Consider the following 26,652-nt stretch of genomic DNA (forward strand, 5'->3'; position numbering starts at 1 on the left):
TTAGATTTGCAAACTTTGGCTGAGTGTTCTGTAGAAATTATATTTATTTTTTCTCAAGGCATCATTTGTGTACAGAACCATAAGTATCTTACTAACATTTAATATTCTGCTTAGGCCTTGTCTGTACTTCTACAAATTCCTAATTTTTTCACAGCATTCCTGTTATTACCTCATCTTTTTTTTTTTATTCTACATCTCGAGATTGAGACACATTATCATCCCACTCAGTCTATAAACAGGTAAGATCCCATGTTAATTTGTACATTTAGTTTGTCTCAGGCTCACTGAGTTATACTTAAGTCCCTTTATAACGCACTGCAGCCACTGACTGTCGGCAAAGCTTTTGGCAGCATATAATCAAGTTGAGTGGGTCCAGCGGAGGAGCATAAACAGGTGTGTTTGATTTATAAATACTCTTCACATGATTTCACTGATGTTCATAAATTGTATCAGAGAAAGTGGACAAGTAGTGTGAGATATGGGAGAGAATTTGAAATGCAGTCAATATAAATAGCTGCCCATAGTTACTGAAGTATGTTTCTTCTAACTGAAGATCCAACTGATCCCGATTGTTTTTTGTTTTGTTTATTTGGTGTTCCTGCAGTCCTCTGCACCTCAGTATTTACTGGGGGAAAAAAAGACAGGTAGAAAAACATCCACTATACCTGCTACTCTCCCTTCCATCTTCTCTTACTAGGTATCTCCATCCATCTGTCCCTGTGTCCCCACCCTGATTTGTCATCAGACAGTGAGAGCTTGTTTATGAGCGCTTTGCCTTTCAATCTTTCTGTTCATCTTTCACTTCTCACCCTCCATCATCCATCCATCCGATTCGTGTCCTCAAGGCCCAGCCAATGATGACTGTTCTCTCAAACACATTTTCCCCCTCATCTGTTTCTCCCTCAATCCATCAGTCCCTCTCCGCCCCTCCGCCTTCCTCCACATTCTTCATTTTGTCTCAAAGCCCAGTAGTATTAGTGTCTGTTTCAGAGCGGTCTCCTCCACAAACCTGGCGTCCACATTCTCCTGCTCCTCGAACGGGTTCAGAGCTACAACACAGGAAGAGGAGTTAGAGAATGATACAGCTTATTATCGCGGATGTAACACCATATAAACATACTTTACTTCCTCACAGCTTCAGGGAGAATATTTTTACAAACACACATATTCTGTCTAAATCCTGCGAAGGTGTCTGTGTCTAAACCAGATATCAACACACATAATCTACCTTGTTCCTCTACATCAGAAAGTATTTTTGCCAGGTAGGTAAGAGGCAAAAACTCAGGTCTGAAGCCTGTCTTGTCTCTGCTGCTGGGTGTAAGTCCCTGAGGAGGAAGGAAAAAACAAAAACTCAGCTGTGGATTTTGCAACACAAATCCAGAAACCTACACTCTATTGTTTCCTCTTATGGATAAAGTTGGCTGGAGTTTAACTTTTTATGCAGCCATACATTATTATCTGTCATTGCACAAAATGCCATCTGCTCTCCATGCCACTCTGCGAGCCAATTAGCAGACAGCAACCACCTAGTAGCATCACGAAGTGGATGGATGCTGAAGTTGCTGCTTTAATACATTGAATAAAGAAAGCCATAAAAGACACTGCAGAAAAATAGACCATTTTCCTGGACATTTCATTGCGCATAATTTTTTTTTTTCCTGGAGAATTTTCATGTATGTCTGGAAGATTTTACCCCCAGTTTGGTGTTTACTAGTCAGCAGTGTGTCTGTGAGTTGCTGCAGCAAGTGTGGCTCACTGTGCTGTCTCACCTTATTTTTGTTGTCTTTCTCCAGCAGAGTCCTGACATAGTCTCTGGAGATTGAAGCTGAACTGGCAGGATGATCCCACATATGGTAGATCCTCTGCTCCATAGGCTACACACATATACACACACACACACACACACGTATACACACACAATAGATTTCACTGTACATTTTAGGCATGTAGCTCATCTTGTAATAAAAACTTAACTTCCCTAGAGCATGTGAACATCTGTGCCTTTATATTTTGGCAACTGGAACTCAAAACCATTATTGTAGAGTTGACTGCTAATGAGAGATTCCAGAGAAATCACATTTTTCAGTGTTGTGAAATGCACGCCGCAGTAATAAATAATATTTAAGCAAACAGAGAGTACAGGTGTGACAGACAATAAGAAAGGATTCTTTTCATTCCAGCTTCCGACACGCTGCCAAATTGATGCAGAGCTGCTAAATCTTTAGAGATTGTGTTTTTATCATAGGTGGGAAGAAACAAGTTGAGATAAGCACAACCAGATATTTTACATTGGGATTAAAGCTAAGTTCCTCAGCTTGCCCTGCCTCAGCCGAGCTAAGACTGTTTTGCTGGTTTGTTTCAATTGTCTCTGCCACAGTAAGAGATTCAAGAACAGGAGCAGAAGTGAATGATGATTATTGACTGATGCAACTTTATGGGTGGACAACAGTAATCAGATTTTCCACAGCAACTACAGTATATGGGATTTCATATCACAACATGTCATTGTATTAACATATTTTTTTCCATAGGTTCAATTGAAAGACCATTTTGAGAAATAGCCAGATGGAATACAGCAATGGAGCATAACCCTGAACCTACAGCTTATGTGTAAGTTTCCTGTGTATGTGACTTTGTTTGAAATGTTTTTAGTAGAAATATACCCCGAACTGATCTTAATGTGAAAAAGTGCTGTCAATGGCCTCTGTGTGCTGCTTCCCAGACTTTTCTGTGGACGTGAAGCGCCCACTGCTTATTCCTCTGCTCAAGTTTACAAACTGTGCTCGCTACAAATTCATATGTCCGCCTGTTGTGTAGTGGAATGTAGTGATATATAGTTGTGCTGTTTTTATATGTGTAATGTTGTTAGCTGGTCCTAGTTCAGTTAGCCAGGGAGTATTTACAGTTATATCTGCCATTTACTGGGTATATAGATTTATAGATAAGACAAGTGATCTCTGTGCATGCAGTAGTTTATGTGATGCAACAGAGTTTCGTTTGCAGACACTTAAGTCTCCATAGTAAACATTTACTTTATTGTATAAATAGAATATGTGTTAACTCTGTTATGAGCTAATTGCTGCCACTACCTGGTCTCTGTTATGTATGATATTAAAGTTTACTGGAAGTTCACGGGCGTTAAATATGTTTACAGTACAATAAAAATTAGATAACAGGTTTAGTCGAGGCACAGATCTCCAACAGTTTGAAGACATCTCTTGTTTTCTGTGTGTGTGTGTGTGCGTGTGTGTGTGTGTGTGTGTGTGTGTTGTATTGTACCTAATTAATATCTCCTGCCTGCCACACTCACTCAAAAAAAAGTCTGACAGGCAGGAAACGGAACACAAAACACTCTACATTCCTCTGATCACAATGCGGACGGAACGCACACACACATACACACACTCAAAACTACAAAAGAAATATACTGTACCACACCAGAACACGTGGAAGTTACACAAGTTACACAGCTACCTACATAACCCCCCTCCCTAACACACACACACACACACACCAGCTGGTTATACAAGTGCTTTGTGATTGGCTCCAGGGGGGCTTGAGGGAAATGAGACCTAAAATAACTTTTAATTGGACCAGAATGGGAGGTATGTGGAAAGAACCATTGGAGAAAAGATTTGGAAGCACTGACCTTTCCCTCTCAGACAAAATCTAAACTCCTCCTCTCCCTGCTAAAAACATTGTTTGGCCACACACACAGAGACATACCTCAGGAAGCCTCTTGAATATGCTGAACTTCAGTATCTCGTTGGCATCACTGTTGTCCAAATCTGAACACAGGAAGAAAGGAAAAGAGAGGGAACATAATGCTTAGCATAGAAAAGCCCATCCCTGGTTAATGTTTATATTTATTTTTATGTTATTATTTTAGCACAAATCTATTTAGCACAAATGAAAATGCACAAAGACTGGTTGCAGTGGGACATGACCCCCGAGTAAAATAAAAAGTGCTTAAACATCCTTTTCTCTCACTCTGTAATTTGACCCATTTGGACTCGCTTTAAATAATCTTTTCATCTTTGAGGATGATTGTTTGTTCTGTTCATGAGAAAGAACATGTAAACTACAAAAGATCAAGAGTAATGAGAAAGGCCACATATTTTGGTTCTGTTGATGTCAGTGCCAAGTCGCAGCGTTTGGCCTTGGAGCAATCTTCTTCCAATGCTATGAAATCCACAATAGGACATACAAACTGAAATAAAAACAGACTTAAAATTTTTTTTAAATTATCACAGATACTGTCATGGAGGTTTTCGGGGGTAGATTATTTCAAAAGGTAGGTCATAACAGGTGTGGCACAGCTGCAGAGTGACTGTGACTGCAGTGATATTAAAAACATTCTGACGCTGGAGGCTTCAGTCTGTGCTGATAAACCTAAACTATCATATATTAGGAAGTTAACAGGAGCCCTTTTTAACTCCTCTATCACCAAATCCAGCATGCTAAGATGCTAATGCTAAACATGGATAACATTTACTGTGATAACCTGCTCAGTTCAACATGTTAGCTTGCCAACATTTACTAATCAGCACCAGACTCATGCTGCAGATGTGGCCAGTTGTGAGTATTTAGTCATGGTGCAAAGTAATAGACAAACTGAAATATTCATCTCATAGTCAGTAGGCATCATCCTCTGAAATATCTTGTTCTTAAACTGACAATTATCAAATTTTGTGAGACAATCTCTAGTGTGAACCCAGCAGTGGGCCAGTTAGGCACTGTGTGACCTTAGATATGGTTTAGACAGACCACACACTACATTTTGGAAACATTTAAATAGGTAGTGTGTTTCTGTAACCAGGTCACAGCCAGAGCGTCACGCGAAACGATGCATTTCTGTTTATCAGATTTGCTGAGTTGAGCCTCATCACTTTATCGTCCTTCATTCCTGCTCCATGATGACTGCTAACGGGAGCTCGAACACCTCAGGAACTCCTCCGACTGACCCAAATTGGTACCAAGCCTGGCACATCACCACTGCCGTGATTATTTCAATCATTTGCCTGCTTGGTATCCCTGCGAACATCACCGTGATAATGAAACTCATTTACCATCTGCGTGGTTCCTCCATGTCTTGGCGCCTCTTCTTCAGCCTGGCGGTGTCTGACCTGCTCTGCCTGCTCTGCTTGCCTTTTGGCGTGTTTATTTTCTACAGTGAACAACATCTGACACATGGAGTCTGTCAACTTCTCATTTACTTCTTCTTTTTCTGCATGACCTCCGACCTAAACATTCTGGTGCTGATAAGTATTCAGAGATACTACCAGGTAAGTATCTTCCAGTCCTTCAAAGGTTTTACAAGTTGTAGGTAAATACCACAAGTAACAGTAGGGATTTTTGTCTGAGGCTGTGGCATTTAAAGAAGATAAAAATATGTTGATCCTTGGACGAGTTTAATAAGAAAAAGATGGAAAGTATACTTCAGGAGGCGAGGGATTTTGTTTTTGTTTATAGATCAGATCTCACATAGAAATGGCAACAACATAAAAGAAGAAAGTAAAAGAGAAAAGCAATGGACAAACGGCAGCAAAGGAGAAAGAGCTCAATTTAATTTGATACTGTAAAAAAAAAAGAACGTTGTTCGCTATTTTAAACAAATTTCATTTCATTTGCCAGATTCTTCACCGTGACAAGTGGGCCAAGGTGACCCGGATATGGCAGCGGCTTCTACTGTCCTCTGTGTGGTTGCTGGGAGCCCTGGTGGCTCTTCCAGTTGTGTTTTTACTAAGAGATGTGAATACTGAGGATGAGAAGACTGACGGTCATTCCTGCAATAAGCAAAGGATTGCACCAGAGTTTGAACTGGTCTACATCTTTTTTATTGTTTTCAGCCAACTAGTCCTGTTGTCCTTCTACATCCTACTTGTCAGAGGGCTCAAACGAGCTCAAATGCCTGACAAGAAGCAGCCTAAAGTTGATCAACTTTTCATTCGAATAATCGCCATCTTCCTGGCTTGTAGTGTCTTTCCCCTCATATTTCGCATGTTGTATGTGGCTGAAGGTTTCACAAAATCAGACAAACTGCACCACGTTAGTAAGATGTTGACATTTGTGGAATGTTTTTACTTCATCAATCACTGTCTGAATCCGTTTCTCTATTTCTTTGCCTCTCGGTATCACAAGAGACACAGCAGCAATAGGAGAAAGCATTTGTTCGATGACGAGTTTTAACATGACCCCTCTCAGCCTCTTCATACTAATGTGGCATTTCCTAAACTCAGTCTCACTGATGGTCTTAATGAAATAATGAGCTCAATACACCTTTTTTCTTCTTACTTTGCAATTCAGACCAAATGTATCAACTTAAATGTAAAACCTCTCTAAAAGATTTTTATTTTATGTGCATGTTTGTTGCTGCTGCCTCTGTATTAGCAGTACTTGTTTTAGATGATTGATTTTTGATTTTATATTGTGCCTCAAATAAAAACATTTTGTCTGATTTATGGCATTCAACTGGCTAACTAAAAAGAAAACTAAAAAACAACTAACAGGAATTAAAGTCTTCACTAGCGACTCTAAAGCTGTGCCCCAATTCAGGGGCCACATTCTTCAAAGGACACAGTCCCTGAATTGGGGCACAGACTACGAGGCTATATTTGCAGTATTGGTTTATGCTCACTCAGCATAATAACAAGCTCATGAGATGAGATGATATAAGATATAAACAATGTTAGCATCATAATATTTAGTTTACCATGTTCACATTCTACAATTTGCTTATTAGCAATAAACACAAAGTTGTCAAAGATTGTCAAAGTTTTTAAGAGTTCATCCTGTAAAAACATCCAAAATCTGACTCCAAACTTACAGATCCCAAAGCACAAGTGTGAACCACATATTGGCAAAAGTCATAGGTGGTTAACAAAGTCAGTAGAAGACAACTTCCAAAAGAACACTATTTTTTTTTATAAGGTGTGTGCGTGTGTGTGTGTGTGTGTGTGTGTGTGTGTGCGTGTGTGTGCGTGTGCGTACCTGTCATGAGCCGAGACACGAAGGTTTCAGTGAGCTGCAGGAAGCCGTGGTCAATGTACTGTAGGAAGGTGTGATGAGGGAGGCAACGCACAGCAAACACTGTTAACAGGGTGTGATAGCCTGGAGACAGACAGACAGACAGAGAAGAAGAAGAAGAAGGTATTTATTTCTGAAAACAACGTAGGAAAAGAAAGTGAGACAAGGCTGAGTCTTCATTCCATGTTAGCAGCTCTGTGCTTTCAGCTAAACACTAACACTGATGTTAGCAGGTATAATGCTTATTATTCAAGGCTTATATCAGCAGTTTGGCTGAGATTTACATTGCTGGACAAGGAGAAAAGATAAAAACTATTAAGGCACCTACTATTAAGGCAGCATGTGATTGTTTATTTTTCTACTTTTTATTTACCAGAGGGAAACAGAATCAGTGTGCCTGCTGTTTTATAGCTTCACAATCACATTTCCACCTGCAGCCTCAGTATTAGAGTAAGTGCCGCCTTGCTTCAGGTCATTTCTCATTCCCATTCTGTTTGATTCTAACCCACAAATGTTTTACACATAAGCGACTAAAATCATGGGACTGTGTAAACACTGGAAAATGAATTCAAATGATTGAAAATCTATTCACGCTCTGCATTATCCATGTCTGCACTATGCTAATGTTTAACATATTTTTGGTTACATTAGTACCTAAGAGAGCGAGTCTGTTATCCCCCAGTGCAAACACACATTATTTTGGATGAGGCACAGGCAGACTGGATTATAACGGCTAAACGTGTGTGTGTGTGTCAGTGATACCGGGTGGGAGGGGCAGGCAGAGACCCCTTGTGGCTTCCAGGATCCGAAACATGAAGTGAAATACGGACCACTCAGCTGGACTACCCTGCTGTGTCCTGGAACACACACACACACACACACACACATATATATGGAAAAAAATTCAGACAGGAATGTTACACAATCTGAGCACACACGTAGAGAGAGATCAACAGTTTGCACACACACACACACACACAGCAAGGGAGTACAGGTGGTCTGGAGCACACATGCACTTTACACTTTACATTAGTTAGAAACACAGTGAGGTACTCACAAACACAAAACGCGTGCACCAAGTTTGTACTTCAGCCACACCGACTCCAGCATGTGCCTGATCAGCTCCATCTATACACACACACACAAAAGTATACAAAAACACACAAGTTAGTGCTTGGGAAGGAGATGAAACAGTTTTATCAGCAGGCAGCTTGAATTTTTACACTACACAAGAATCCTGTGTGTTTAGAGATTGTATGTGCCGTATTTTCCGAAGCTGCACTGGAATAATAGTCGCTTTTAAGAAAAACATATATAAGTCGCACTACAAGTGTTTTTTTTTTTTGTGATTTCTGTGGAAAATGTTTTCTTGTTCTATAACGTTTCCACACTTCCCCTTTTTCCACTTCCCCATTTTCATTTCCACTGAGCCACAGAAAAGCGTCTCAGCACGCACATTTGCCCACGTCGTTTCACCACACATCTGTCATCATCCGGACTCATCTGAATGCACTTGACTCATCGGTGGCTCACCTGCTGAAACACACACTCTCGACGAATGACCACTCACTCACATCCTGAATAACAGGATGACGACCTGCGTCTTTCACATCCTGTACGCCAGTGGGAAACTCACAGTCAAACATCAGCAGAAACGTCCTCCGCTGACCTCAGGGTGGGAATTTCAATTACCTTCACTTATGTAACGAACCTTCCCAAAATTACAGGAGGTGTTGCGAGACAAATGTGACAAAGGATTTTTTTTTTCCTTCTGTACAGATTTTCACTTCCACTACATTTTTCTTGTTTATTCCAAATCATTTTATTCTTTTCATTCACTTTTCATTTTTCTTTCCTTAATTTATTTCTTTCACTTTTTGTTTTTTTTTATATTATTATATTTGTTTCCATTTTGACCTTTTGTTCTTTTATTTTTTTGTTTCTTTGTCTTTTGACTTCTCCAAAATGTTATGGTCAAAAACATTAGCAAAATACATAATTCAAAGATGAATTTCCTTGTTTTATAACAAACATCTAATCCAGGCCCCTGAAGATCAGTAAGACGCATAAAAATATGTAGCAGAGATGTTTTTTTTTTTTGGTTTTTTTTGCTGAAACAAAAAAAAAAAGGCAAAGGGAAAAAACAAGTGATTTAATCCCTGTGTGGATTTCTAGTAAAATAAAATCTAGAATCAGCAATTTGTCTTAATGAGCCTCAGCCTGACAAGGAGACTGGATTTACTCTGTGCAAGTCCCCCGCTGAAATAAAAAAAAAGCTTAATAACCTGCGGTGTGGAATAACTTTTCTGCTGCATAATTAAAAATATTTCCTCCTATTTCAATTCATTTCATTACTTTTAATACATATTCCTGCTTTTAGTCATTCATATTCAGTTGTTAGCAAGTTGGTCTTCTGCTTTGACATTGGTTGTGTTATAAAAAGAAATGTATCTCGGTTGTCTGTAGCAACTGGGGCAGGAAATAAATAACTATGACAATAATGTACTGTGGAGCTGTAATCTATCATTGCAGAAGTTCCCTGGCTCTTAAAAGCTGTAATCTATTTCACCCCCAACCTCTCCCCTGTGTCAACTGAAACATTAGTCTCAATAAGCACCGTCAAAAAGGGGGAGATGTTCGTTATTTGTGGAAGGGAAGTCAGTCTGCTTTGAAACAGCACCGCTCTGACATTTTTAAAGCATGAGTCAGCTTGATGTGGATTCGCATCGTCCAGCCAGCGAGTTAGTCAAAGGTTCTTTAAGTAAAACGTCCCTGAGGGCTTGTTTCTTATAGGTCCTCTTGTGTGTGTGTGTGTGTGTGTGTGTGTGTGTGTGTGTGTGTGTGTTTTTTCAAAGTCCAGTCCCAAGATGAGTGGCATTTTTACGTCTGTTGCAGGGCAACGCCAAAACGATTCCGAAACAGCTCGTTCTATTAGTTTCATTGTGAGTCTGAAGGTGCGAGTTAAAACATGAGCCTGTCACGTCAAGGCTGAGCCACTGACCGATCCAGATTTGGTCCTCTTTACTCTGTCATTTGCAGTTTCACAAACTCTCAGAATGTGGTGCATCCTGATTTCTATTCAATTCCAGCCTTACCCTTGGCCTGATTTAATACTGTTGTGTTGATATATGCTGTATGTCTGCTTGCAGCGGCTCCTAGCTGTAAAGGGATTTACCTCCTAGGAATACTAACGACTGACTCTACAGAACCAAGTGCCTCTGTACGATACTGGGACCGCGTGGCTACGTCTTTCCGCTTGGTTATGCAGATCCCACCTGTCTCTATGTGAGTAGATACCAAGGGTTATTGGTTTTGAAGGATGGGGACACATTGTAGTTAGATTTGTAAGCAAAACCAACACAAAGTTGTAACAGAAAAGTACATTTTGGGATATTTCAACATTGACTTTCTGGTGGAATCTGAGATGACAAGATTGATGTTAAGTATCTGTCCATAAAATATAAGTTTACAACCAATAGCATAATTAACATAAGATACACCCTGAGCTCCACAACCATAATACTGATTGTTTTAGAGGATGCAACCAGTTGGTGACCAGCACACATCTATCTGTGAGCTCTGTCAAAAGAATAAGTGGGAAACTCGCTCCCTTTTCCACTGAGCCAGGCATTGTTAGTGTCACTTAACCTTCCCAGACACAGAGGAAGGGCAAACATTATATATAAATAAAACTTTAAAAGCTATGCAACTTTGAAAATGGGTTCAGAGGGATATAGAGAACTCCTGGACCTCTCCTTATCTCTGACCAACACACACAAACACACACACACACACACAATGCACCAACCAGTTTGGCTACATAGCTGACAACCAGCAGGTCGATCCTTTTCTTCCCCAGTCGAGGCAGGTGTCTGTTGAGATGCTCTCGAAGCTTGTCAACCGTCTGCAATGAAAAAATAAATAAATAACACACACACTATTATATCCTGTGCATGTGTGTATAGTTTGTGTGTGGCTCAGAGTAAGTATTTGTGTGTTGTACACTTTGCTGTACACTCAGCAGGGTCAAATTAAGTTCACCTCAACTTTTCTTTAGACTACAAGGTCCAAAAATTGATTTAACCAGGGAGAGAAAAGGGGAGAGGAGGAAACCTGTGGATACGAAAGGCTAAACAGTAGAGAAGATGAATGAAGGTCTAAAAACAGGGTAAAGTTGAAGGGAAAGAAGTGAGCAGGAGGGAAAAACCAGGAGGAAGCAAGAGAGAAAGGGATAAAAGGAAGATGGTTTGAGAGATGTAGAGAATAAAGAGCAAAAGACGCAGGAGGCCTGGGTCATCCTAAGAATAGCCGAGAGACTGCCAGTACCACGACTGAACTCCATTAAACTGAAGCTATCTGCTCTTTAAAAACTATGCTGAGCACAGGGAAAACTGCAGGATATGAAATTGTCCATCACACGGCGTACAGTAAAACACAGGACAGGGACCTCGTGATGCCCTTTTTTTCAAAGTGTCGACTCATCTGAAGCAAAACAGGAGCTTCACCCTAAAAGATGACTATAGAGGGAAACTATCAGCTGTCAGCATTTCACTGTGGAGCTGTAGGTGTCTGTATATCAGCCCACGTTATAGCGAGGATCCACCTGCACAAGTTATACAACTGTTCTATATCAATAATCTGGAATACTCAGATGCGTTTACAATGACAGTGCATTTTATTATTCAGAAAAACAACCGGGTGCTGTATCACAAAAGCTACTGATAAACAATCCAGGCTGTGTTTTCTTTTTTTTTTTTTTTACTCTGCTCTTGCTCTTTTTTTTTTATATATATTTTAGGTGGCAGGATGTTTATCTTTGTGGAAAGTTAAAGACTTTTCAAACTTCTGATGAAACATCTGCACGTCTTATCTTGACTATCGTTTAACTCGATGATTCATTTGTCCGACAGCGTTTCACAAGTGATTCTCATCAAGATTTTCAAGAACATGAAAGTTCACTCAAAAATCCTTTCAAAATCTTTTGATTTTTTTTTTTTTTCTTTTTAACTTTAAACCCGAAGATTGTGATGTGATGTCATGGCCAATATGTGGACACCCAAAACAGTCTGGCACATAGCTCCTGGTAAAATGAAGAACTGTCATTGTTACACTTCATCTTTTACAGGTCTTGACCACAGTGGGCCAGTAAGGTTATTGTATGCTGTTTCATTAAGATTTCATATGTGGAACTAAAAAGTGCACGTGTTTGTGTAAATGAGTTATAGCCATTAAGTTCTTTCAGCTTCACTCTCTCTCACCAGGCCAATCAGCTCCCTCTGTTGATGGTCCTCCTCCTGGAAAAGTGGGACCAGCTTCTTATCTAGGAGAGACCAGGCAATGGTGAGAACATACACATAAAAGGGTCGTTTTATGAAACCCTTGATGTTGCGTCCACACTAGACTGAACACTACAGGTAGCCTCAGGTGGGTCTGTGCTGTAACATCATTAAACTGCCCATCAGGAAAAATGGAACAATCCAAAAAATCCCAGCTTGTTTATAACTGTAATGAAAAAATAAGACTGAATCTAAGACTTTAATAGATTCTTTTGAGGTGTATTTTTTTTTTTTTTTCTGCTTTAAAATCACATCCCAAAGCTTTGGGGGCCACATTTCTGCTGTGCGTGCGTGTGTGTGAGAGTGTGTGTGTGTGAATGCTGCAGTTGTTTTATGTCAGTCACACAAACAGGGTGAGCGCTCCAGCTCGGAAACCTTAGATGAATTATTACACACTTGCTGTCTTTTAATCACTTTTACACACATGCAAAAATGCTAGTTTTTTGATGTTACACTGTAATATGTTCTAGATATAAATAGTGCTGGCTGGGCACAGCTGCTGTAACTGACAGGCTGCGCTGCCTGATTCACTGTACGCCCGTTAGCAGTTCAAAGTTATCGACTGTTTTAAATTTACATATGTTAGACATTTAGCTGATGCTAAGTCTTTGACTTCACACCAACATAGTTACTGACGCACTCACAAGCTTCATCAGAAGCTCGGTGTGCTGAAGTAGTAATGTATCCACAGGAAATTGTTTTCAAATTTATTTTTATTGTTTGATTATTTAGGTGATTCAGCTGTGGAAAGTACCAAATATATGTATCTATTGATTTCAAGGATATTTGCCATCAAATGAAGAAGGAATCAGCCAAAAAAAAAAAGACCAGAAATCCAACCAGCACGTCTCACATACATTATGAAATCAGTGAAGCAGCTTCTGCTGGTGTTGAGAAAATGATCAAATGATGATCAAAATGCAGTGGATGTGTGTTGTACAAGTGAATGTGTGGGAAGCTGTGGGTGTATGAGATCATACATGTGAATTAACTCCCATGTTGTGGCTGACACAAAACAGCTGCACTGGAGTCAAGAGTGAGAGCGAGGGGAAGGAAGTACCTAACTTCACGCTGTTACATAATTGTAGCATTCTTCACCTCTAGTCCTGCTTTATTTTCTTCTTCCTTTTTATTTTTTCACATTCCTCCAACCCCCTTACCCCCCGACCCTTCTCCCTCGCCTCTTTCCTCCATACGCCTCCCTTTTTTTTTTTTTTTTTCTCACCCTCTCCCTCCAAGATAAATTAGCGTGGTTGTTCTGTTCAGCTGAATTCTCCAGTGGGCATGAAGAATGCGACCTCAGAAGAAGACACACACACACAAACCCCAACGCACTCGCACACAGTTTTGAGTTCCATTATAAGCCAAGGTTTTGCTATTTATGACTTTCACGTCCCTTGTGTTTGCATGTGTGCTGCATCCATGGATTTGTGTGTGTGTGTGTGTGTGTGTGTGCGTGCGTACGTGTGCACGTGCACATGCAGTGTGAGTTTGCCGCCTTACCAAGACACCAGTTGTCCACCATCGATAGAACTCTACAAAACAAGAAGAAAAGCTTAGTGTGAAAACAATCCCTCGAGCCAGCGTTACGATAAGAGTCTTAAGCCGAGGCTGTGTATTTCTACGCTGCTGCAGTCGGCAGCAAAATATGCATCCAAACTGTAAAAGCAAAAAGTTTGTAAGCAGTAGTTGGAGTTTGGCCCAGAAGAGGAGAAGCTAATTATGAACTGAAAGGCTGGTGGTTTGATCCCTGCTGCAAACATGACAGAGTTGCTTTCAGTTCACAGCAGGTTTGGATCAGTGCTGCGTACAGGTACAGTGGTGTGAAAAAGTGTTGCCCCCCTTCCTGATTTCTTATTTTTTTGCATGTTTGTCACACTTTAATGTTTGCATGCAACACCAAATAAGAAATCAGGAAGGGGGCCAACACTTTTTCACACCAGCGTACGTGCACATCATCGAGTCACTGGATCCACAACTGTTGTGGGGTTGTAGCTTTTAAAATGGATGTCTTATATTCAAAGAATGATCGGGGGAACTGGCTGCAAAAGTGTTTATTTATTCCAATAACAAGAGTAAACACTGGTTTTCAGGTACGCTGCGACACTTCCAAGCAAGTCGACAGAGAACAGACACTTTTGCTGTTGTCAGTGTTTTCTAAAGTAGTTTACACTGAGTTTGGTTTTGCCAATCTGCACATTAAATAAGCTGATTTCTTTAGGGAAGCCAGAGAACCTTACTCCTTTTGAATGATAGAGTAAACTTGCTTTACATCTTTATTGTATTAGACTATGTTTTATTCTTCAGCAGATCGATTTTACTTCAGACCTTACCCAAGCTGAGAAGCACCTTAATCATTTAAACACATTTTTGGGTGGAAATGTCCTCCCCTACCCATGAAAAGACCACAACCAGCATTGAATCAATCCTATTAACAATCCATCAATGAACCACACAGCTGAAAATGGTTACTCAACTCTATTGTGACTCAACCCCACCTGCACTATACTGCTGCTGTCAACTGTCAGCAGGGAACCAAACTGGTGGTGTATTACTCCACAGTTGAAAATAGTCCAGAAAAGATGAAATAATTTGTCTAACTATATATTTCTTCAGCAGGAACCAATGGGCTTAGAGCTGAGTGCGCCAGAGGCTGTAAAGGTCTGACAGTATTGAGGGGCAGGGTAGTATTTATTGACAAGAAGAAAAATACAAGCTACACCCTTTAAAATGGTACGGTCTGTTTTAACTATTGCTGTTTTGGGAATCAGTGTAATTTCCAAGGATATCTGACAGCGAGCAGCAGATTTGCAACTGCAGTGCTCACATTTCCAAACCTGATTCTGACAACATCAGGCCAGCCACTGCTAAAGTGGATCATATTTTCAACCTTCGTCAACATAGAACCAGTGTTGTTGCTCCTCCTGTGAGGTTTAAAGTTATGACCTCACTGTGCCTCATTAGAGCAGACGGTGTAATATTTCAAAACACTTAGACGAAGTGGTGAGCTGCCTTGTCTCCCTCTAGTTTTAAAGCTGTGCCATAATTTTGTTCCATGTCCTGTTTTCCAGAGTTATCAAGAAACTATCACCACCCATGCAGTTTTCATATGCCCCCACCCCAACTCTGCCCTGCACACCTGCTTTTCATCTCCTCCCTGACTGCCACACCCACCGCCCCTGTCTGCACTTCTGTCATTATAGCTCCCCTTGTGTGTTTCCAGTATACGCTCCTCTGTTTCCTGTGTTCTCTGTCAGATTGTCTGATGGGGGGCTTACCAGTCACATTTCTTGCTGCCTGACTGTTTCGTAACTTGTTTTTGGACTCTACTTGTTCTTTTTCTTTTTTCTTTTTTTTTTCTTGTGAAAAAGTCTTTGCAGTCTTTGCAGACTGCTTGAATGCCTTTGACCTCCAGGACTCTGCCTCTGGTTATCCCTAGTCGGTTTTGTTGCCAGGACTCACAGTAATGCTTTGTTTGTTCCTGTTTTGTTAACAAACTGTTATACTTGATCTGCTCTGCCTGCATGCGTGTCTGCATTTGGGTCCTGGTTTTACAACACAGTTTGTCACAGTGTGTGGTACACCTCTTAATAAAGCTCCAGTGGGAGGCAGACCTACTTCTTTGTGTTCTCCTCAAAGTGATTCATGTTGCTGGATGGGCTCCTTTTGGACCTCTGCAACAAATAACACTGTCATGAGAGGGCTGAGATGTGCTCCCATTGTTTGACAGAAACCCATAGGTATGCTGACAAGAACACACACACACACACACACACACACACACACACACGCACACACATAGATTTTTCTCAACAAGCATAACATCAATTTAACTTAACCAGACTCACCAGTTTATCCCAGTCTGTCTGTATGTGTGAGGGTCTGTATCTTGGATTGGGAACAGCATCCAGATATTTTGCCCTCTCTGTGTTCCACTGCAGTTCTGTCCAGAAACCCTGGAGACAGACACACACATACAAACGTAAACACAACCACAGTTGCAAGGCAAGGACACTGCTGCAAAACAATTGAGAATAACTGAATCCAAAATACACACAAGCAGTATATAGGTCACACTGTTTTACATATAAATGCCTTTTTAATGTTTACATGCAGTTGGCAAAAGTAATTTCTGAGCCCCTCTATCACGAATTCACCTGGAGCATGTATGTGTAATATGTTTTGTAATTCAGTCAGTAAGCTGGAGATTTTTTAACTTGTAGGAATGCAGAAGACTCTGTGCTGCAGTATAATGATAAATACATCAGTTCATGCATATTGTTAAGCTGTAACCGAGCACTTTTAGTGTAATAAATGTGTAACCGTTTAACAATATGTCGTTACCTTTCCCTTCAACGTAGACTCCATATGTAGCTCTGTGATGCACAACACGCCAGGGACCTTTAACAGACACACTGGTACTTCCTAAAACACAAGACGACAGTGTGTGTGCTACTTCAGTCACAAAACAACAGAAGCGTAAATGTGTGCGTATTAAGAGTTGCCTTTTTATTGTTATTGTGCGTGCGTGTGTGGTACCTTCTTATCAAATACTGAGGAGTAAGGCAGGACTTTATCCAGGCTGAGAGACTTCTTGTAGCTTATTCTGTACAAAGAGGCTGTGACGCAAAGCAGATTTTTATTTTCTTAGTTTAAATCACAGTTTTTATTTAAACATAAAACAAATGAGTCTATGTCCAACCGTTTGACATGATATATTAGCGAGCAGTGTAGTAATGTATTGTATACTGTATTAGGTCAGGCTAATTGTCTTGATTGTTCCGATAACACCTGTATTAACAAACTGTATTTAAGAAGTCAGAAGAGCAAGAAGTAACAAAAGTTACAATAAAACTGCAATTTATGCACCAAGACGCTCCAATATCTGTGATCATCTAATCTCTGGGCAATGGCTGCTGGACCTCTTTTGTGCTGTCGAGTGGCTGCTAGGACTTAACCATATTTGCACTGTTCTTTAAGAGCTATGAGTCCCTAAGGTCTCCAAATAACCATATCTATTTTCTAATTCTTCAAACCTGTATGGGGCACTTGGCAAAAGTCTGCAAGAAGAAATTTAAGAGCCAAACATGGCCGATGAAAGCTTTCAGCTTTGTGTGGACGAAATATAAGCGGTCTCGCAACCACAAAGGGAAAGAGACATAAAAAGGCAATAGAGCAGCTGGACTCTAAAAGAAAGAAAAGATGCTGAGGAGATTTGTGTCCTCATTCTTCAGCAGCCACTAACCTAGAATGAACTCCTGGATCTGATCAAAGGATTCGAAGGCGTTCACGTTGTCACACAGCCATTCAATAACCTGGTGGCATGACAGAAACAAACAGGGAACAGGTGTCACAGATGTGGGTGCTCACCACTATGCTTTAACTATACTGTACATTTCTAGATAATGTAGAGCAGCCACCAAAAAATTACTACAGTTTACCTATTCTTTAAAGGTGCAATGTGTAAAATGTGTAAGGTTTAGTGGAATCTAGTGGTGAGATTGCAGAATGTAACTTTCTGAGCACCCCTCATACCACACCCCACCCCCGTTTCCAGGCACAAGGGAGGGTACTCTGGCCATCATGATTCCCTGTCTTGAGCCAGAGTTGGGTTTGTCATAGCAGCACAACATGGCTGCCTCGGTGAAAGGAGACCCGCTCCCTATGTAGATTTAAAAGGCTCATTCTAAGATTAAGAAAACACATTTATGAATGCTATAAACCATTGTTACTCATAGATCACTTTAAATATTACACATTGTACCTTTAAAGTAATATGTTAAACATTATAGGGAATATTACATACAGCCCACAAACAGTGAAAAAATTGAAAAGGGTATTTGCCAGTATCTACAGCTATTCCTTAAAAACACAGCAATATCTGTAACTTGATCAGTTGCTTTGGTCCAGTAATAACTCAACAGTTGGATGGATTATTGCCAGGATATTTAGTACAGACATTCATCATCCCAGATAATGATTCACAATTGTTTTGGACTTTCATCATAGATTATCATCAGGTCAACGGGCTGTGGCCTTTTTCTTAAATACATCTTGGACATCTTGTAATGCAACAGTCATAGTTACTGACAGACATTTTTTTTTGGATGGTTTACACACATTTTCTGCAGACCCCTCCTTTGTTGTTTCAGCAAATCTTTGCAAGACAGTTTGAGTCTCAAAGATATAACATAACATGTAATAACCATCACATAGAAGTCAGAACTTGAAGGACGCAAATTGCAGTCTTCTAGTCTTACAGACACAAACTGCTGTGAACAGAGCAAAGTGTTAACAGGTCATCACCTTTACTAAACCCTGTACTTTTTGTGCTGCCAGCCCCATTAAGAGTCTACAAAGAATACAAAAGTTATATGTGGTGTCCAATTTCCAAAAGCTTGCTGCACTAATGAAACAGGTGGGTCATTTAATCTCTAAAGAAAGAATTTATTACAGTCTATCAGGGCAGCTGGAACATCCTAATTTAGGCGTACTCCTAATGGAGTCTGAGTCATAGTGCTGTGTCCAAACAAAATATCTGCCCCATTCTTTCTGTCTGTGTTTATCTATGTTTGATCTCTATCCACACCTCCCCTCCTCTTTTATTCAATCCTCTTGTCTTCTTCCCTCCATCTGCTCTGTTCCAAATAAAGGTTGACACCTCTCGAATTTGCACAGATGTGCAGAAAAGCTGCCATCTCTAGTTTCATCTATTTATTTGTTCTTTGCTGTACATCAGTTTCCCTTAAGGGAGAGTGTCTGACAGTGACATGACTGTACATTTCAATATAAATAGCTATATTTTTTGTCAGGTTTCCCTTTTTTTTCCTTTTCTTTATCCTGCCATCTGTTTTGTGTTCAGTCTCTCTCTTCCTCCAGGAGACTTTATTGATCTTGTGACTTTGTTTAAAACCTAATAACAGCTGAAGTTCCTATTGACTTTATGTTCTACAAAAATAATGATACCGTGTTGTGCAAAAATAGAAAATTAAAGTTCTGGATGTTACAGGCCAAGATGACGTGTAACGCCTTCATTTTCACCGTGTCAGTAAATGTGCTTTAAATATCAACAGTTTTGTCATCCTGTTATTACTTTATCTGTACCTTCTGCTCCAGGTTTGGGTCGTTTCCCATGTAAACCAGCAGGCAGTGGAGGGCGGCCAGGCGTTTAGGATCAGCCTTACTGCTGGGACACCTTGAGATGCAGGTGACATGCAACAAATTTACCTTGATATAACGTAAGGATATACAAATACAGAGACACAGAGTCTGACTGATGAGCATTACTGTACAGTGACTATATTGTTATGTATCTGTTTTTAAATTTTAAAAAGTAAATTAATGAATACGGTAAAAAAAAAAAGTCCAAGAAAGAAATAGAGAGAAGAGAAAATGATGCATCTATAGTGAGCAGGATGGTTCATTCTTCTGGCAAAGATTCAAGTTAAAGCTACATTTATTTCAGAAAGATTCTGCAGGTGTACACACACAAAAATACCTTTCCCTTTCCACCTGACTGCTTCTTGCCTCCTATGCTATTAAAGCCCTCCTCTACATATATAAATACCACCCAACTAATAGACCCAAATATATATAGGTCATTAATTTCCACAAAAGGTTATGAATCATGCTCACCTAGGAGTGTCTGAGCGCAGTATCTGCAGTAGGTAGGCAGGGCTAAGCTCAGCAGTGTGGATCTTCCCACTGGCCAGGTCCAATAGCCTGCTACCAGATTCTTCTTCTGCATGCAACACTGTAATGTTGGCGGACTGACAGTGCAGGCCCATGTCCACGTCTTGACCTTAAGACAAAGAGAGGGAGGACATGGAAATATACTAAAAGTGTATTAATGTAAGGATCGCCTTCTATTTCTGAGAACAAATAATGAAAGCATTATCTTTGTGCTGCATCAGTGCTTAAAATATATATCAGGAAAAATAGGTGAACATACTGTATATAGTCATCAGGCACTTCAGACATGATTTGTACAAAAAACACAACTTACCAGAGAGGAAGAGGGAGTGACAGGGCATCTCCTGCTGCCTGGTGTTGATACAGTGGAGGAAATAATCCTGCAAATACACCAGGATGTAGTAACCTACATATAAAACATAACACAGCATTACTGTCAGGGTGTATGTTATGTTAGTACACTGTATGCACACCTGACAATTATTAGGCTGCATGACGATACACACACTTATTTGTGCCTGTCTTTCTGTTTTGAATTCAAATATGGGAAATGCATGTTTGCCAGTCAAACTCACAAACACACACACTTGGTTGAACATTTAAGGACTGTGCATGGTGCACAATGTGTATGTGTGTGACTGTGTTGCAGTTCTGTGTGTGCAGTGACCTATCGGGATGAAGAGTGGATGGAGCTGTGTGGCTTTCTGCTGGGACTGATCGCTGCCCAGCGATACCCTGAATGACGTCTTGCAATCTGCAGAAAGAGAGAAGTGCGAAGATGACAACAAAAGTTAAAGCGACAAATAAGGTATTGTGCAGTTTTTGAATAGACAACAGCATACACACCTTTATGAACTAACACCACAGTGTAGATCAGTTCCTGTTTGTCTTTAAGAGGTTGGCTGTAGCACACACACATGCTTCCTAAAAACAAACCATAGGGACGTGCAGTTTTAACACAGTTATTAATAATACCTAAAGTTAAACTTTTTAAACATGCATCAATGACTGAGAGGAGAAAAGAAGAGGTTTTGTTTTTGATGGAGAAATCACAATTTCAATAAAGATTTGAATCAATAACACAGTCATTCTATGAACCCATTATTTTTAACCTGGTCATTTTATTGTTATTTAAACCAGCAAAACTGAGAGCTGCAGATTTAGGTTTTGTTCCCTTTACTGCACTTTGTATAACATTAATTGACAAATGAAAAACTATTTGTTATTTAGAATAAAAACACCCCCTGTGTATTTTAGTGCCTACTCTTGCACAGTACTTTATATGGAGGGAAGTTTCTTTGATTTTCAGTGATCATCAGTTTGTATTGAAGCCCTTCCATCAATCATACTGCAGAATCTTTAATTCACCAGTAAGATTGTAATTTGGCCGCAGCCTTGATTTTCTGATCTCTGATGGTGGATCTCTCGATATTGCATTTTATCACACTGTAATGTTGCATCACTGAGTACAAAATACACAGATACTTACTTTCTTCTTTTCACAAAATGAAAAAAAAAAACATATTAGTTGTAATTAGTCATGTAACTAGAATTTGTTCATATCTCTGGGTGTGAGACAATATGTGTGTAAAAGCAAATTTTGCATGTGGTATATGTGTTTCGGTACCAATTCTGTTTGTGAACACTTCCATCCGAATGTGTTCCTGCTCTCGCCTCTCCATGTGATAATGGTCAAAACCCAAGTTAGCAAACCTGTTGGCCACACACACACACACACACACACACACACACACACATCCACAAAAATCCCAGTTAAGAAAAGCTCAGTAAAATATATATTTTCAGCCTGAGAAATGTGATTTGCACAGCACGGGAAGTGTGTTGGATTGCAGATATATTCTCAATAGAAATCGAAGCATAAATATAAAACGCTCCTGCTGTGAAAACACTTTTCTATATTTGCACCATAGCAGGAGTCGGAGCCTTACTTGACTGTGCAGAAAGGATTAGCAGGCAGTTCTAATGGGAGCTCGAACTGTAGGACAGAGCCGGAGAGTGGTACGGTATTGTCAGGTGAAAGCACAAAAGATGTGACACTGATTATGACAGCATATGCAAAAGACTGGTAGGTAATTAAATTAAACTATAAAACATAGAGATGACTTACCACAGTGTCATAGTTGTGGTTTGTGTAAAACTGAAGACATCGCAGCAGGAACTTATCCTGTGAAAGAAAGATGTCACATGGCTCTTTAGCCTTCAATGTATCAGTGAATTTAAATCAATGTCCTCACAAGTACAATTTGTTCAAATCCAGGTGTTTGTATGTGTTACCTTGTGTGTGAGATAGTAGAGTCTTTGTGTGTGTTCATCCCACTGGACCCAAATTAAATCCTCCACTATCCTCTCTACTGTTTTGGACAAACGCTCAGGATTCATCATCACCTGGTTCATACATTCATATTCAGCTTTATAGACACAATGAATTTTTAATGCAAAGCTCCTCAGGAGGCTATAAGAGACAGTGTAGTTTATTGCTTAAGTATGAGATTGAAAACGGTATATATTCTTTGCACTGGATTATGTAAATACATCCCATCCCAATTATTAATGACTCAAGATGTGCACTCAAGAATTTACACCTCTAAAAAAAAAAAAAAAAAAAAAAGCACAAATCCGCCACAGAGAAACGTCCTCAATTTATAGCTGACTATCCACAGACACTTCCTTCAAAATGAAAAAGAGAAGGCAATAATCCGAATGTGGAGCTAAACTTACCACTCTGTAACCCTCCTGTTTAGTCAGCAGAACATGGTATAGATCCACATCTGAAACACACAGAAAGTCCTCTACAAATATTAAAATCCAGGTTATTTCTCTCTATTTTTGTTTTATTTCATAGCAGATTAAGAAATTATATCTTAGACGAGCATAAAGACAACCGGACGTACATCCATCTTCTGTCAGCAGGAGCAGGTGACTCTCCATTACTGATCTTCTGTCAGTTTCTTGGTGAAGGAACTAAGGAAAGCCACAGAGAAACACAAGTCAGTGTCTGGATGAATGGATTTCTAGTTGGTTTCCAGACAGAGACATCAATTTGTTTTAATGCAATCCTCAAACATTCTTGGCATATCTTTAAACTCGCAGTTTGGCAACAGGGCAAGCAACAAACACTAAGCTGTAAGAGGGTTAAAGCACAGTAGTTTAATAATATGGATATTTATAATGGTCATCTGTTAATGGGATGACACAACTGAGAAAAGGAAATTAAAACAGATTAAGTGAGTCATACAAAGTGACAGAACGGCAACTAGAGGCCAGTGCACTTTCAGCAGGATTATAAAATAAATAGTCTATAGTGCTCAGACACTGTAAGCTCCGAACTGCAACGTCAGCTCATGGCTGCAGTAAAACACACACACACACACACACACACACACACACTACCTGCACTTTGACCCTGCAGTCCACTGCCTTGAGGACTTTAGTGTTGTTGATGGGACTGATCTCAATCAGCAGAGTTAGACACTTAGAAACTAGAAAGATCAGACACAACTATAACCAAGTTTGAATAAACCACATGTGGATTTAAGATACTTCCAGAAACTGACACCATTTTTGCCATAGTGTGCACAGCTAAGAAAATAGAGATCTCAGGTGTTACTTGGTTTGAGGCGCTCTTCTCCTCTGGTGTTTTGGGCCAAGCTGACAGCTGAGTGAGAAAATGCAAAGACACCATCATGTGGCTTAATTTATATTTATATTTTCCAAAGATTACACTGATTAGTCAGTTTCCTTCACTATGATTTGGCTACTACAGGTAATAATCTGCACTCCAACTGCATGCCTGGGCTTATTCTTATGGATCCCCTTGTTCTAGTAATGTAGGAATACTCCTAAACCCCTCCTCCTGAGACACCGACGTTTCAAACTTCATTGTGAATCGAGAACACAGTTGCTGTTGCTGGTTGTTATCTGTAAATTACAGAGGCTCACCTAACAGTGTCTCCTCCTTGTTCAGGGAACAGCTGCTGACACACACCTGCTTGTCAAATGAATACAGGAGCTGTTGCAGAGAACACAAACACAGCCGCATGAGAATGAGTGTGCAGAGATACAACCGCAGACACACACAAAAGGAAAATCTGCAGTGCTGAAGGTAAAAAGACATGAAATACATATACACTACCTTGTTCTGTTTGGTGTTGGAGTCATATTTCCCAATCCTGGTGGTCTCTGTTGCTCCCTGTCACAGTAAAACAGAACTAAATCTTCTAGTTAGATCATGTGTTATCACATCAATGAAACTACATAGATGGCTTCTCCTAAACAGACATACTTTCCCACTGGTGTCCTTCACAGCATCGATGTGTGTGGAACACAATGCTTGACCTCTTCATTTACCATACTGATTATCCTGGCTAGACCTGCTCCGCTTCAAATCAGCGATTCACTCCTTTTTTTGGTTGAGAAGACTTTAAAATAAAAGGAAGTCTACTCTGAAACCCAAGTCACGGCCATGCATGCATAAAACTGTAAACCTTGCTCTAAAAGGGAGAGATTATTTTCTTCTTGCAGGCTGCACACTGTCTTTAACCTCCTAAACCCCCAGACTCTTTAGCAGTTCTATCATTAAAAATTTATGTTGTGCAGAGAGGCTCGGTTCAACACGGCGAACTTTATTTTAAATTCTAGTAAGGATCCCTAGGTTTCCAAAAATACCAACTATGTCAAGCTGAATTACAGAGAAATCCTTATAAAAGAATAGAGATTTTTAGGTTTGATGGTGGCTTTTTGAAGATAAGTGGCAGAGACATAAAACTGGGACTTGAATACTTCACTTACTGTAGTTTCAGTGAAGAATGGCAAAGACGCAGATACAGAGCAGATGTCAAGCAGAATGCATATAATGCTATAATACAAAATAAAGGAATTCCATAGAAAAATGTGGGAGATTTAGCTTTATGACAGGGTGTCAGCATTACAGCAGGTTACACTGAGTTATAGCCAAGGTCAAAGGACATTATTGTGGGGAAATGACAAACATGATGATTATTCTGTGTATTATAAGTGTTAGTTTCATATAAATATAACCCCTTGTCTGAATGAAATCCATTAAATATCTACTTGTGATTAAAAATCCTTGCCTCAAGTCCCATAAAAAGACATGACAAAGCAATGATAATAAAATAAAGTGACCCTGAAACGCAGGTTGTAACACACTTAATCCAGTACTTTGTCCAAGTTAATGTGGACTTGGACAATTACAATCACTTAATGAGTAAATCCAGGATAAGGAACATGTAATACAGTGTTTTTACTATGGACTTACCTTCCAGGAGTAAAGGATGCTCCCATCTCTCTCAATGTTCAGGATGCGAGTATCCACTGCACTAGAGTATTCTGCAAACACACTATTATGAATCGATAGTGTTGACCACTTCTAAAGAACAGTCTGCACTGACAGACGTGTTTTTAGCTTCTCTACCACTAGTCATGTAGTCATGGTCACAGTGTGATATCTTTGATGTTAAATAAATATATATAGTTGGTGCACACTAGTTTTAATGTATGGGTGAATAATTTGGCAGTAATCTCTAATTATGGTGCCTAATATTGAAATATATTCTGATTCATTGCATGCACAAAAACAGTGTATGGAGTTTACTGTGTTACATGTAGAGTTTTTATTTCTTGTGGTTTTGTTTAATCGTTGCAAATCAGATGGCCTTGCTTTTGATACTGGATCCTGATGCAAAAATTTAAAGTCTTTCCTTTCACTCACATATTTGCCAGTAACTAAGAGTGAAAATGCCTAAACACAAACAAACTTGTAAACTTGATTATTTTTTCATGTTCTCCATCTTCAGGAGATTTATGAAGGCTTGACAACTGCTGTAAAGTGAATGTTTGACTGTTTATAATTACACAAATGTGAAGTGTAAATGGCGCCATCTAGTGCTCGGTGCCTTGATATCTTTAAAGAAACACATTTTCCTACAGCTGAAGCTAAAGCTTCATAGCTCCCAGTTACTTTTTAATTAGAGTATTTACTTTTGAATAGATATTATGCAATTTAGAAGTCAGTATACAAACGTGTAACAGGTAGATTCAATCTAAAATCAGTAAGAACAGGGAAAAAGGTTTAAGTTGACCCAGATAGTTGTAGCTACCTATTGCTATTGGATTATTATATCGATTATTATCTCACATTAAATGTAAGAAGCTGTTTAACAGGATAAAGCCGCTGACCGTGAACGTCTCACCTTCCACCCTGCAGACTAACGCCTCCTTCCTGAGGATATCAGACACCACATCACTATGTAGGTCAAACTTTGCTTGTAATTTAAGCATTTGTGCGCCTCAGTCTGCTCCTTGGTTTTTAGCAGAAAGTCCTTTTTGACAAGTCTCCAAGTGGTTTCTCTCCCTGAGCAGAGGCAGCTGCTGTCTGTTCAGCCCTGGCATCATGTGACCGAAAGTCTTTCCATGTTAACTTCAGGCTCATGTAAAAGTGAAAGCAGCAAAACACCTAAATACACATCCGCTTTAACTACACAGTTCTTCCTCTTGACTTGAGAAGTTTTTATTATTGACATGCGTTGTCATGTTTGCAGTTGGCTCCTCCCTCCTCCGG

General features: G+C 39.8%; 2 protein-coding genes and 1 long non-coding RNA gene across 5 annotated transcripts; 2 read left to right on the forward strand and 1 right to left on the reverse strand.

Annotated features, from left to right (window-relative positions):
- Positions 1-126: 126 nt before the first annotated feature.
- gsap (gamma-secretase activating protein) lies at positions 127-26,631 on the reverse strand. 2 transcript variants are annotated; one of them, XM_026326369.2, is made up of 33 exons: positions 26,285-26,631; positions 25,351-25,421; positions 24,208-24,264; positions 24,015-24,084; positions 23,683-23,730; positions 23,466-23,554; positions 22,967-23,036; positions 22,794-22,843; positions 22,350-22,460; positions 22,183-22,239; positions 22,004-22,050; positions 21,682-21,767; positions 21,544-21,549; positions 20,901-20,978; positions 20,722-20,808; positions 20,368-20,460; positions 19,998-20,163; positions 19,467-19,557; positions 17,608-17,677; positions 16,902-16,981; positions 16,707-16,787; positions 16,211-16,318; positions 15,981-16,036; positions 13,866-13,897; positions 12,285-12,346; positions 10,835-10,930; positions 8,084-8,154; positions 7,789-7,883; positions 6,991-7,110; positions 3,727-3,788; positions 1,770-1,874; positions 1,229-1,325; positions 127-1,049 (listed from the first exon to the last, which is right to left on the reverse strand). In XM_026326369.2, exons 1-33 carry the CDS (start codon positions 26,370-26,372, stop codon positions 949-951), a joined length of 2,601 nt encoding a protein of 866 aa, XP_026182154.1. In that variant the 5' UTR covers positions 26,373-26,631; the 3' UTR covers positions 127-948. The 2 variants fall into 2 exon arrangements, with proteins under 2 accessions (XP_026182154.1, XP_026182155.1); XM_026326370.2 differs by lacking the exon at positions 21,544-21,549.
- On the forward strand, positions 1,782-6,303 carry LOC113141811 (P2Y purinoceptor 8-like). 2 transcript variants are annotated; one of them, XM_026326379.2, is made up of 4 exons: positions 1,782-1,853; positions 2,532-2,610; positions 5,267-5,285; positions 5,635-6,303. In XM_026326379.2, exons 2-4 carry the CDS (start codon positions 2,579-2,581, stop codon positions 6,187-6,189), a joined length of 606 nt encoding a protein of 201 aa, XP_026182164.1. In that variant the 5' UTR covers positions 1,782-1,853; positions 2,532-2,578; the 3' UTR covers positions 6,190-6,303. The 2 variants fall into 2 exon arrangements, with proteins under 2 accessions (XP_026182164.1, XP_033180952.1); XM_033325061.1 differs by having other exon boundaries at positions 1,800-1,853; positions 2,532-5,285.
- On the forward strand, positions 8,651-24,518 carry LOC113141812 (uncharacterized). Its single transcript, XR_003296818.2, has 7 exons — positions 8,651-8,701; positions 10,176-10,311; positions 12,288-12,366; positions 19,479-19,569; positions 20,704-20,862; positions 24,040-24,177; positions 24,381-24,518. It is a non-coding gene; the product is annotated as an uncharacterized LOC113141812 (long non-coding RNA).
- Positions 26,632-26,652: the final 21 nt, after the last annotated feature.

Source organism: Mastacembelus armatus, chromosome 23 (assembly GCF_900324485.2).
Source record: "Mastacembelus armatus chromosome 23, fMasArm1.2, whole genome shotgun sequence".
Taxonomy (NCBI): domain Eukaryota; kingdom Metazoa; phylum Chordata; class Actinopteri; order Synbranchiformes; family Mastacembelidae; genus Mastacembelus; species Mastacembelus armatus.

Coding starts and splice junctions, on each gene's coding strand:
- LOC113141811 (XM_033325061.1), top strand. CDS start 4,914: ATGATGACTGCTAACGGGAGCTCGAACACCTCAGGAACTCCTCCGACT. Junction 5,286..5,634: donor GTATTCAGAGATACTACCAG/GTAAGTATCTTC, acceptor TTCATTTGCCAG/ATTCTTCACCGTGACAAGTG.
- gsap (XM_026326369.2), bottom strand. CDS start 26,372: ATGCTTAAATTACAAGCAAAGTTTGACCTACATAGTGATGTGGTGTCT. Junction 22,240..22,349: donor TCTACTATCTCACACACAAG/GTAACACATACA, acceptor TTTCTTTCACAG/GATAAGTTCCTGCTGCGATG. Junction 16,788..16,901: donor CCTCAGTATTTGATAAGAAG/GTACCACACACG, acceptor CTTGTGTTTTAG/GAAGTACCAGTGTGTCTGTT.